We start from the raw sequence: 12589 nt of genomic DNA on the forward strand, positions 1-12589 counted from the left end.
AGTATGAAACAATATTATTAATAACAGTGTGCACTATTTTCCATGACTATGGTGCATTGAATCAGCCTATCTAAAATGGTCTTTGGTAACAGGGAGATCAGGACTCTCCCTTTTCAGTAGTATTCATGAAGAACTCTGGTGTTATTTCTGCCACCTACAAAGGGGTCCCACCACCAGCCACAGCTTTCCCTTCCCTCACTTTCTCCGTGATTCCCTCATTCACTTCACTTATCCCTACCCCTGTGACCACAAGATGTACTGCACTTGCACTTACACCTCCACCCTCACCACTATTCAGAGCCCCAAATGGTCCTTACAAGGAAAGCAAAATTTTATCTGTGGGTATCATTCACCTCATTAAGCACCTTTGCTCTGTCTGCTGCAACAGCAAGAACCTCCCAGTGACCAACCACTTCAATTCCATACCCCACTGCCACAATGACATAACCTCATGTACTGCCAATTTGAGGCTGCTTAGAAATTAGAGAAATGGCACCCTATTTTCAATCCCGGCAGTCTCCAACCGGATGGAATCGATTTTGACCTTCACTATCCATTAACGCTCTTCCTGTAGTTCCTATAGTTCCCAAGCCCATTCCTTCTCCTGTCAGATAGTAATCTTTCTTAGCCCTCTGCCCTCTTCCCCTGCTCATAAAGCCCAGAGGACCCCAAAACCCAGCAGCAATAGAAATTCACCAAGACAAATGATTACTTAAATAAAAGTGACTTTTAATTTTCTTTAAACATAAAAACAGGATCAGACTTTAACTTCTTGCTATTAACTTAACCCCATATAACCATATAACCATTTACGGAGGGGAAATAGGCCATGTTGGCCTTTCGAGTCCGCACCGGTTCACTGATTTTGTGCACCCTCTTCAGGCATTGGTCCCGGTAGATCTTCATTCAATAACGATGGAATCTTATTGAAATTGAAAGCAAGATTGTTGTCCTGGCACCACACAACCAGATTCTTGATCTCCATCCTGCTTTCTGACTCTTGGTCATTAACTTGGATCTCCGAAAATCTTATCGACTAAAACTTACCTTTATAAACAAAAGAAGGTTCTTCTAAACATGCAGTGAAAGATCCCCCCCTTCTAATTCTAAGCTCACACATATGTAATGTGTGTATAAGTTCAGAAAAGTTTTTTAATTCACAGTCTAGTCTCACTTATCACTCTTCCAAGTTCACTGGTTGCAGGCAATTCTTAAACTGTGCACAGAATTTAACATTTATGTATTTTACCAGGCTTTGGTGCTTGATAGTTAAATGGTTACTGCTCAGGAAGGTTCTTGTCTGTTTTCAGAGAGAGATTTATTGCTCGTTGGACACAAACTGATTCTTTCTGATCAGCCACTTGAGTGTCTTACTGAACGAACTTGCCCCATCAGGGTTTTCCAGATGATAACCTCTTTCTTCCAGGTCCTTACACATTTCCTTTTTGTTTCCCTTATTTCAAGGAAACATTACATAGCCAGCCATCTCCTCTTGGAGAGACCATAAAGGCTTTGAACAGGCTGAACTAAGAACTCACAACCCATCTTCAAAATGTTTTTTTTTCCAAGCTTGCCAGCTTGTCCTGTTCTAGTTCCAGCTGCTGCTGCTGCACTGTAGAACTGAATTGTCTTTCTCTCAGAGAAAACCACATGACCCTCTTAGAACAGCAAACTGCACTCAAACTGTGGCACCAGACCCAATCTTCTGACTTAGTTCATCTGTTGCTTTCCAAAACAATAATCCATTACTCCATAGCATGTCCAATTAACACCTACTTGTGAAGTCCTTATAGGCATTCTTCAAAGTTTTTGCAAAGGCACTCGGAGCCTGAACTGTCTGGCTTGAGCAGAGCTCTGGCATTTTAAATGAGATCTATTTTGAAGTGTTTGTATGTGTGACCAAACTAAAAACCTCACACAGTTTATCTCCTTTAAAATATATCTATATACAATATAAAATATAACATAATCTGTCACACCTGTCACTTATCAGCTTTTTCCACCTTCCCACTTGTATCCATGTATTTTCTATGCTCCTCCACCTTCCCCTTCTTCCCACTATTTTATTTGGAAATCGGCACTCTTGAGGAAGAGCTCAGGTCTAAAATGTCCACTGCCTTCTGCTGGATGCTGTATGACCTGCTGATCACATTTGTGTATGAACCTTCAATTAACATTTGTTTAACTTACTCACCCAGCTTGTAATAGTAACAAATCATAAAACTCAGGACTTGGACTTGGGTATGTTGTGTTTGAGATAAACTAGCCAGGCTCCCTTCAATGAGTCGAGGTCTCTTGTAAGTTCTGATCTCAGGGTCTTCCTTCTGTGATCGTTGTTCCTTGGTTATTATTTCTGAAAAACAAATGGAGGTGCAGCCAGAGCTGCTGTAATGGCAGCGCTGCCACTGGTGCGTACCCACAGAGAGAGAGAGGTGCAGACACAGCATTCCCCTGCAGTGTCCAACCGCCTAGTCTGACTGCTGTCAGCTCCATACAGGCTTAAAGTGGCCTGTTAAAGCAGCCAACATTAGTTTATTTTAAAATCACTTGACAGCGGGCTCTGGCCCCAAGATGGAAGCGCATATGTACGGCAGAGTCCGGGAAAGCAGAGGACTGGTACACAACACCAGAAAACAGAGAGACCAGTCTCCATTTGAGAAGTTGAGGAGACAACCCACAAGATGGTGACCAAGTTATTGGCTCTGAGGCTGAAAAGCACACAGGCAATGGGCTGTTGGTGACTCAAGGCATGGAACCCATTAATGGTGTGGACTGTTAGTGACTGTGGTCAAAGGACTTGCACCAACAGTCTGCAAGAGACTAGCTGAAGGGGTAACAGGTATCAGAACTGAGATGTGAGAGGGTTGCTGGATGTTTCCTGATTGTGTCGGAGGTTTACATGTGGAATTTGGGTTGCTGATGGTTTGGATTGAAGGCTATGTGGCTGCAGAGGCCACGGGAGCATGAGAGGCGAATCCATGGACATTCAGTGACTCTGGGAGGACTCTCTTTTGGTTCTCTTTCTCTGATTGTAAGGGGTGCAGTGCATTCCAGTTGATGGTAGACTAAAGAAAATTTCATCTGTCATATTTTATGTTTTATTACATGACAAAAAAAAATCTTGAATTTTGATTTACTCACTATTCAAGTTTATTGTCATATTACATCTGGAATGAGTAAAAGCTTTTTTGTTTGCATGTAGTCAATTCTGAAGTCCTCTGACAATACAAATAAGAAAAAGAGCAATATAAAAGAGTGAGCGGTGTTGCAGAGAAAAGATCAGTCAATACATAGCAAGGGTAGCATGAGATCACTATTGTGAGGTTCATTCAGGAGCCTGATAGCTGCAGGGAAAAAACTGTGTTCATCCCAAGGACTTGAAGCTATGTTTTTAGATCAATCCTTCAGAATGTGTTGGGGTTCCTCAAACCCAAATTAAGTCAATCAGACTCGGAAGTGATGACTCTATCAAGCTAATGTTAATTTGCAGCTATTTTTCTTCATCGCATGAAGATCTGATATCAGTTTAATTATCATAGATGGCTTCTATAAACCCTCCTGATTCATAATTATGTAGTTTGTTAATTAATTAATATTGGTAAATACTCTTCCAATTAAGCTGTAACCAGTTCTGATAGCATTCTTTGAGAACTTCACAGATCATTAGTTATACTTGTCTGTGACTCATTTAAACTCTTTGCACGTCACCTTTTATTGTTCAATTTCACATCACACGTTAATGTTGCCTGCGTAAAGTTGACTTTTCCCATCATACTTTGTAGAGGTTGAGCTGTTAGCCTCATGATTACAGAAATATTTAGTGATCACAAACTCATTGGTGGCCCAAGCAGAGAGCTCTATTACTTGTAGATTGCTATAGAGAATTAGAAAATGTACATTTAAAATGTTAGGGTGAAATTGAGGTCGGGGAAGGTAAGCCACAGGCCAGTTTGTACCCAAGTTAGAATGGGTAGCTGGCCCAGAGATGTTAAAGTTCATTGGTGCTATCCTATTCAATCCCCATACTTTTATTAGGGACACATTTGTCCAGAGGTGAAACACAAAAGTCTGCACACACTGTGTTTGTAGTAAAAAACAGAGATGCTGGAGGAAGTCAGCAGGTCTCGCAGCATCCAGAGGAAGTAAAGATATATAACTGATATTTCGGCCCCAATTCTTTCTTCAAGGTATGAATAAAAAGCAGACAGGTGTGTGAACTAAAAAGCATGGCAGAAAGGAAGAGTGGGCAGCTGTACCAATCAACAAATAAAAGGTGTTACCATAATTGGATATAGATAGGAAGACAGCTGAGAGAAAAGGTGAAAATTGATTGGGGGAGGGAGTGATGTTTTTGAATCTTTGAGAGCAGAGCTAGGGGGGAAAGGAGACATAGAGATAAGACACTTACAGACAGGGCAAAAGTCCAAATATAAAGGCTGAGAACCTCCAACAAAGCGCATAACCACGTACCTCTTGAATGAGCAGAGGCAGTCTCCAAGCCACATAATCCAACCCCTTTTGGAAAGGGATAATTGGCGGAGTGCTGCGCTCTGCCGATCAATCTGAATATACAGCCGCTGATCATGCCGTCAGCCCGCGACCCATCTCCCCACTCATCTCTCTCCCTCCGTCAGGGGCAGTTGGAGCAGTGGGAGCTGTCAGTGGGGGCAGGCAGGAGCTGTCGGCAGGTCGGCGGGGCAGTGGGAGATGTCAGCGGGGGGCAACGGGAGCTGTTGGCAGGGCCGGCAGAGCAGTGGGAGCTGGCAGCAGGAGCCATCAGTGGGGGCCGGCGGGGCAGCGGGAACTGTTAGCAGGGCAGCAGGAGCCAACAGGGCAGTAGGATCTGTCAGTGGGTAGCAGCGGGAGCTGTTGGCAGAGCTGGTGGGGCAATGGGAGCCATCAGGGTGCAGCCACATCGGGCCGCTTTGGCCTTTGGGGCCGCTCTCTGTGGCTCAAAACACTGCAGATCTTCCCTACCCATAATCCCCCAGGGAGCTGGAACTGTTTTGGGAACCACAGAGCAGTTCCAGCCTGGGGGATTATGAGTAGGGAAAATAGCCATTGTTCTACCGTGTTTTTATAATGGGTGGCTCTACGGCACCAGTCGCCCCGCCTCTGATGGATCTGGAGGGCACTACGAGCTGCCTCTGGATATGAATGGGATGCTAGAGCAGCCTTTTTGGGATTCTGTCTGAAAGGTTAGTTTTCCATCTGCTCTTGTAGCAGCCTAAAGGTGGAGGCCTGACATGAAATGGCCTATAGATTGGCAGGGGTGGGGTGCAGGGGAAGCACTAATGGAAACCAGAGAAGTCTATGTTAATACCATCCAGTTGGAGGATGGCCTGGACAGAATATGAGTTGTTCGTTCAATTTGTGGATGTTCTCAGTCTTAGAGTACATTAGAACATGTCAGCATTGGAATGGGACAGGGAATTGAAATGGGTGGCCACTGCGAGATCCCCCCTATTTCAGCGGACAGAACTAAGGCGCTCAACAAAATGATCTCGCATTCTGCGTCCAGTCTCTCAGATGTAAAGGAGTCCACAACAGAAGCACCAGATGCAGTAGATTCACAAGTATTGATTCACTTGGAAGAACTGTTTTTGGGCCCTGAATGGTAGTGAGGGAAGAGGTGTGGGTGCAAGCGGAGCACATCTTGCAGTCACAGGGGTAGGTGCCAAGTGGGTGATTGGTGAAAAGGGAGGACTGGACGACGGAGTGGTTGGTTCCTGCAGAAGGCAGGAGAAAGGAAGATGGGTCTAGAGGTTGGATCACATCGTAGTTGTGGAAATGACAAAGGATGATATGATATGGAGGCTGGAAGAGTGATAGGTGAGGACAGGGGAATCCTGCCCAATTAAAAAGGGATTCTCACCTTTCCTCTCTCCTGTCTTCCTATCTATATCCAATTAACACCTTTTTTCTGTACTTCTGCCCATTCTTAATTTCTCCTCAGCCTTTTAATTCAAGCACCTGCCAACATTTTACTCAAGTCATGTTTATTGTCACCTGATTGTACAAGTACAAACTGACAAACAATACATATGCAGGACAAATATTCCCATGAACAAATAAGTATATCTTGTTTCATGAACATAAGAGTCTCTGATGGTTCGTGTGAGCAGTTCCTTTAGTTGTTCAGCATTCTCACTACCCGTGGGGAGAAGCTACTCCTCATCCTGGTGGTGCTGTCTCTGATACTCATGTGTCCTTTTCTTAGTGGGAGCAGCTGAAAGATGCTGTGTGCAGGGTGGAAGGTGTTCTCAACGATTTTGCATGCCCTCTTCAGTCAACAATCCATGATCACATCGGGTGGGGTCGTGGGGGGAAGACTCTAGTGATCATCTCTGCCACTCTTATTGTCCTGACCTCTGATCTATTTCTCTGCAGCAATCATACCACACTATGATGCAGCCGGCCAGAATGCGCTCAATAAATCTCCTATAGAAGGTTAACATAATGATGGCCGGTTGCTTTGCCTGTTTCAGTCTTCTCAGGAAGTCCAGTCACTACTGTGCCTTCCTGACAAGTGAGGAGATGTTGAGTGTCCACGATAGGTCACTAGTTAAGTGAACTCCAAGGAACTTGGTGCTCTCCACTCTCTCTACTACAGAGTTTTTGATGTATAGTGAAGGGTGGTCATTTCTGGTCCATCTGAAGTCCACGATCATCTCCTTCATCTTGTCCACGTTGTGACTCATCATTGTTGCTGATGAGGCCGATTACAGTTGGGTCATCTGCAAACTAATGATGTCGTTAGAGCTGGATCTGCAATGCAGTCATGAGTCAGTAGCATGAACTGGGGTGGAATGAGCACACAGCCCTGAGGTGTGCCAGTGCTTAGTGTAGTGGTGCTCGACGTTCTGCTACCGACCTGAAGAGACTCTGGTCTTTCTGTTAGGAAGTCAAGAATCCAGTCACAGAGATGGGTGTTGAGTCCCAGCAGGGACAGCTTCTAGACGAGTCTCTGAGGAATGATCATATTAAATACTGAGCTGACGTTGATGAACAGCAGCCTGGTGTATGAGGCATCATTCTCCAGATGGGTCAGGACAGAGTGAAGGGACAAGGCTATACAAGAACTCGAAGAAGGGCTCAGGCCCGAAACAGCAGTTATATATCTTTATCTTCTCTGGACTCTGAAAGACCTGCTGAGTTCCTCCAGCATATGTGTTTTTATTACCTTTGTCCAGAGGCATTTTCCACAGTATATGATGACAAAGATAATGTTACTGATAAAATGAAAACCTATTCCAACCACAACTTTTAAGGGTTGAGAAGAGTGTTACAAGCCCAAAGGATTCCAAAACCCAGTAGCAATAGAAATTCACCAAGTTAATGGTTACTTAAACAAAAGTTGCTTTAAAATTTCCTTAAACATAAAAACAGAATCAATCTTTCACTTATTACAATTAACTTTACTTAACCCCCTTCTAATTCTAAGTGCCTGTGTTTATGTTCAGGAAAATACTTTGTTTCACAGTCCAATCATTCACTTCTCACTTCTCTCAGTACACTGTGGTGTATCAGGCAATTTTCATACTGTGCACAGAATTTAACATTTATGAATTTTCACCAGGCTCTGGTGCTTAAAGTTAAATGGTTACCGCTCAGGAAGGTTCTTGTCGGTTTCAGAGAGATTTTTGTTGCTCATTGAACACACACAAACTGATTTCCTCAAATCAGTCGCTTCAGTGTCTTGCTGAAGAAACTTGCCCCATCATGGGTTTTCCAAATAATAACCTCTTCTTCTAGGTCACCACAGAGTTCCTCTTGTTTCCCTTATTTCGGAAGAAACACTCCAGCCAGTCATATCCTCTTGTAAGGACTACAAGAGTTTTGAACAGGATGAACTCAGAACTCACAACCCGTGTTCAAAATGGGGTTTTTCAACAAGCCTGCCAGCTTGCTGTTTTGCAGCCTCAACTGTTACTGTAGAACACACCTCTCTCTCTCTCTCTCCCCCATCTCTCTCACTCTCTCTCTCTGAAAAAAAAAGTCCTGTTGATCTTTGCTCTCTCTGCTTGTAAAAACCAAAACCTCTCCATGGGCTCCAAACTAAATCTTATCTTTGAAAGATCTTTATCAGCACTTGAGCCTGGACTTTTCCATTTGCAACTGCTTTTGAAGTTCTTTCCAAAGCAGTTCCATTGTCTTTTGCAAAACCAACCGGAGCCTGAATGTCTGGCTTCTGCAAAGCTCTTGCATTTTAAATTAGATGTCTTTTGTGAAGTGTTATTCTGTTTGTGAAGTAACCTACACTTAAGACCCCCTCCCCACAATCTATCTATTTTAAAGATATATTTATCCATAACCATATTAATATAATCCATTACGAGAGAGAGTGCATTTAATATCTCATCTGCTGTGTGTGCTGAAGAAAATTGAAACCACCAAAAGGTGTATGATCAGAGCTCAGTGAGCTCATGTTTCAGTGGACAGTTTATCTGAAAAGTATAATCTTTATTGCAAAGATCAATGATATGAGGTGTTTTTTTTAAATCAAATACACAACTACGCTGGAGAAACAGCTGGTGGCACAGTATCCATAAGAAATGAAGGGCTTGGCCCCTTCATTAGCTACAACCCAAAATGTTGGTTACCCTTCTTCCTATGGATGCTGTGTGACCTGCTGAGTTTCTCCAGCATGTTTGTGCATTGCACTCAACCCCAGCATCTGCAGACTTAACTGTTTAACTTTTTTTTTGCATTTGGCACACCTTAATGAGATGATAGCTGGTGTGCATTCATGACTGTTGAAGGAAGAATGTTTATGCTCTGACCAGCAACTGTAAAATTGCAATTATTACTTGTTTGTTATCAGCAATTCTTCATTTTCTTTGTGGGTGTTTTTAAGTAGTGATAGTTGTATAATTGACCCAGCTGAGAGCAACTCACTCAACAGAGATAAGGTATTTGAGTGGGCATTTGTGTCTGGTAGCCTTCACTTCAGGTTTTCATCCAGATGGTTGTCTGATCCAGAATTGAGGGCAAATAGATAAGAATCACAGATTTCATCTAATTTTCTGATCTGCATCAGCTCCATGAGTTGAATGTGTCTGATATAGAAAACAATCCAGAAGATGAAATGTGGCTCAAAATCTTTTAACAAATACTGTAAAACCCATGGTATCCGACACTATGGGATTGGTAGATGCTGGATAAGTGAATTTTTGTGCTGCTTGAGACTGTGTGTTGTGTGATTGGTGAACTAAAGGAAAAGCATGTCAATTTTAAACTTCCACATTTCATACCTATTTTTTTGCTGGTTGCTTGAATTCCAGTAACAAATGTTTTACAGTAGCGAGAAAATTAGGCAAAGTTTTTCAAAATCACATATAGGTAAACACATCTAATGTATCCTTTGATGTTTTGCAGAGAAGAAAGTCTCGTTATTCAGACCTGGATTTTGAAGTAAGTTTTGAGTACAAAAATAAATTGACTTCTAGTGCTTGAAACTTGTGTGTCTATTTACCGAGACAGCTTAAGTAAGATTGACGTCAAGTGATCAATTTGAGAAATCAGCTAAGGTCAATGGGGACAAAGAAACAGCCTTCTCCAGCTCCCACCATCATAGAGTGATTATTCTTTGTACACCCACAACTTCCCAGCAGCCTCCTCTCAAATACATCAGATTTTAAATGGTAGAAAGATTTTTATTTAATTTCTACAATTTAATTTATTTAATTTCTACAATTTTTTTTCCACAAAATGTATACCTGTGGTTCAGAGAAATTTATGGGTGAGGTCTTTGTCTACTGTAACTCGTTCTAAACATGCAGTGTAGTGGCTGAGCATTGTTCTCCATCTCCGCAATCCAGCTGCACTGAAGTCAAAAGAACCAAGTTGCAGTTTAGTTAACGCAGGAAAACAATCATGTCCTCTTATCATTTCGAAATCTCATCAAGTAAAGGTTGTCACATTTATTTCATGGTTTGTGCATTTGCAAGTTTGCTTTCTAAAAATAATTGTGCAACTATTATTTTTCAATGAATATTGCAGTCGCCAACCATTACTTAAAACTATTTCTTTACTAGTTCAACTTTGCTGTAAAATGAGCTAATTTCCTCTTTGTAGTTGCCAGACACAGGTGAATGAATGGTGGTTTACTGTGTAATCTGTTTGGTTTTACAGAAAGTAATGCATACAAGAAAGCGGCATATGGAACTTTTTCAGGAACTCAATCAAAAATTCCAGACCTTGGATAGGTTCCGTGAGCCCCCAAGTACAGGCAGTGTGGTAAGCAAAGATTCTGTTATGTGCAGGACAAATGAACAGATTTTGCAATATCAGCATGGCTGACATTGTGTTCTAACTCACAAATTACAGATCTATTTACCAGTTGTTTTGTTTGTTTCCAAAGAATGAGAAAACTTGGGCCATGTCAGCAGCTGGGTATGAAAGGGGTAGTGGAAGTGTAAGTACGCAGCTGGATTTGATATGACTTGTGTTGAATGTATCATAACTACATCTGCATGTACTCTCCATCACTAGATTGTGGACCTCTAATAAGTTTGCATCTCATCTTCAATATACAAAACTAACCCTAAATGAGTCCAGTTAGTTCAGTAATTTAGAATAAAAGATAACATTTTAAAAAGAACCATAAAGCTGACAGGTTGTTGGGAATACATTTAAATTTAAACATACAGCACCGTAACAGGTCATTTTGGCCCACAAGTCTGTGCTGCCCAATTTACACCCAATTAACCTTCACCCCCTGTACGCTTTGAACAGTGGGAGAAAACCAGAGCCCCCAGGGAAAACCCATGCAGACATGAAGAGAACGTACAAGATTCGAACCCCGGACCCGATCACTGGTGCTGTGCTAATCACTTCGCCAACCATGCAACCTCATTGTACTCAATCCCAGCATCAGGAAGCTTTCCTGTTTAACATTTTTCTTGCATTTGGCACACCTCGGTGAGATGATAGCTGGTGTTCAATCACATCTATTGAGGGGAGAATGTTGATGTTCTGACCAGCAACTGTAAAATTGCAATTATTACTTGTTTGTTATCAGGAATTCTTCATTTTCTATGTGGGTGTTTTAAGTAGTGGTAGTTATATAATTGAACCAGCTGAGAGCAGCTCACTCAACAGAGATAAGGTAATTGAGCGAATATTTGTGTCTGGTAGCCTTCACTTCAGGTTTTCATTCAGAAGGATGTCTGGTCCAGAATGGAGGGCAAATAGGTAGGAATCACAGATTTTGTCTAATTTTCTGATCTGCCTCAGCTCCATGAGTTGAATGTGTTTGATATAGAAAACTGTTTCACCAGTCCAGAAAATGAAATGTGGCTCAAAATCTTTTATCAAATACAGTAAAACCCATGATATCTGACACCTATGGGATTGGTAGATGCTGGATAAGTGAATTTTTGTGCTGCCTGAGACTGTGTGTTGTGTGATTGGCGAACTAACGGTCAGGCACACCAATTTTAAACTTCCACATTTTTCACCTATTTATTTTACACAATTTTTTGCCGGTTGCTAGCAAAACTGTTCTAGCTCAGTCACGTCCTTTAGGAAAGGACATGTGTTTTGTTCGGCCTACATATTATTTCCAATGCAATTGACTCTTACTTTAACCTCTGCAATTCATAATGAGCTTTGAAGGCTGCCAGAGCCTATCTTCTGCAGGGCATTCGTGCAGATCAGCTTCTCAAGTGACGTCCCACCAATGAATAAACCTTGGGAAGGGCAACAGAACAAGGAGGAAAGGGAACAAAATCATGGCAAGTAATGTAAAAAAAAAAATGCCAACCTAAACAGCAGTTTATTTACAGCACTCCACAGCAATTAGGCATTGAATCCAACTCAGACCAAAAGCATTGTCAAAGTAGAAGATTTAATGAGGCATACAGAGTAATGAGTCCATTAAAGACAGAGTGTTTTATCATGATACGGGCATACTGACAACAGGCACTTCCGAGCACTGGATGGGCTTCCTGACAGTAGATCCTCCAAATCTACTGTCAAGATAAGAAAACAATGACAGGATCTTCTCTCTGGTCAACACCCCCCAGCATTGAGACCTTGATTACACACCATTGGCACCAATGAGCTGGTCACATCACCTGCTTGCCTGATACCAAACTGCTGAAAAAGACACTATTCTGAACTCCGGAATTAGATCAGCAGGCAAACAAAGCAACAAGATCACAAGAAAAAGGAACAGAAGCAGGTCATTTGGGCCATCTAGTCTTCTCCGTGAAACCTCGCTGAGCTAAACTGTTCTCGCGTCTAGTTCCAAGTTCTGGCCTCGTCTCCTTATTCCATGATACCCTGACTAATTAGACACCGATCAGTTTCCCCTTTAAATTCCCCCAATGATCCTGCCAACTGTGGCGACGAATTCCACAAATCCATTACCCTCTGGCTAAAGAAATTTCTCCTCATCTCTGTTGTAAATTGGAACTTTTTAATTCTAAGACTGCCCTTTTGTCCTGGAATCACCCAACAGGGGAAACATCCTATTTACATCTGTCCAATCCATTCATTACTCGAAATGTTTCTATGAGATCCCCTCTCATTCTTCTATATTCTAATGAATAGAGTCCAAGAGCCGCTGACCATTCCTCATACA

The 12589-nt window shown here is 42.1% G+C and overlaps 1 protein-coding gene across 5 annotated transcripts in view; it reads left to right on the plus strand.

Annotated features, from left to right (window-relative positions):
* Window positions 1-12589, plus strand: part of LOC138736495 (adhesion G protein-coupled receptor B3-like) — a 658849-nt gene that overhangs the window by 638523 nt on the left and 7737 nt on the right. For all 5 annotated transcript variants that reach the window (XM_069886125.1, XM_069886124.1, XM_069886126.1 and 2 more), the window contains 3 exons: window positions 9379-9414; window positions 10135-10239; window positions 10364-10417. In XM_069886125.1, coding sequence (XP_069742226.1) covers window positions 9379-9414; window positions 10135-10239; window positions 10364-10417 — 195 coding nt within the window. The remainder of the gene's footprint in view (window positions 1-9378; window positions 9415-10134; window positions 10240-10363; window positions 10418-12589) is intronic.

The sequence above is a fragment of the Narcine bancroftii genome, chromosome 6, assembly GCF_036971445.1.
Source record: "Narcine bancroftii isolate sNarBan1 chromosome 6, sNarBan1.hap1, whole genome shotgun sequence".
Taxonomy (NCBI): Eukaryota; Metazoa; Chordata; class Chondrichthyes; order Torpediniformes; family Narcinidae; genus Narcine; species Narcine bancroftii.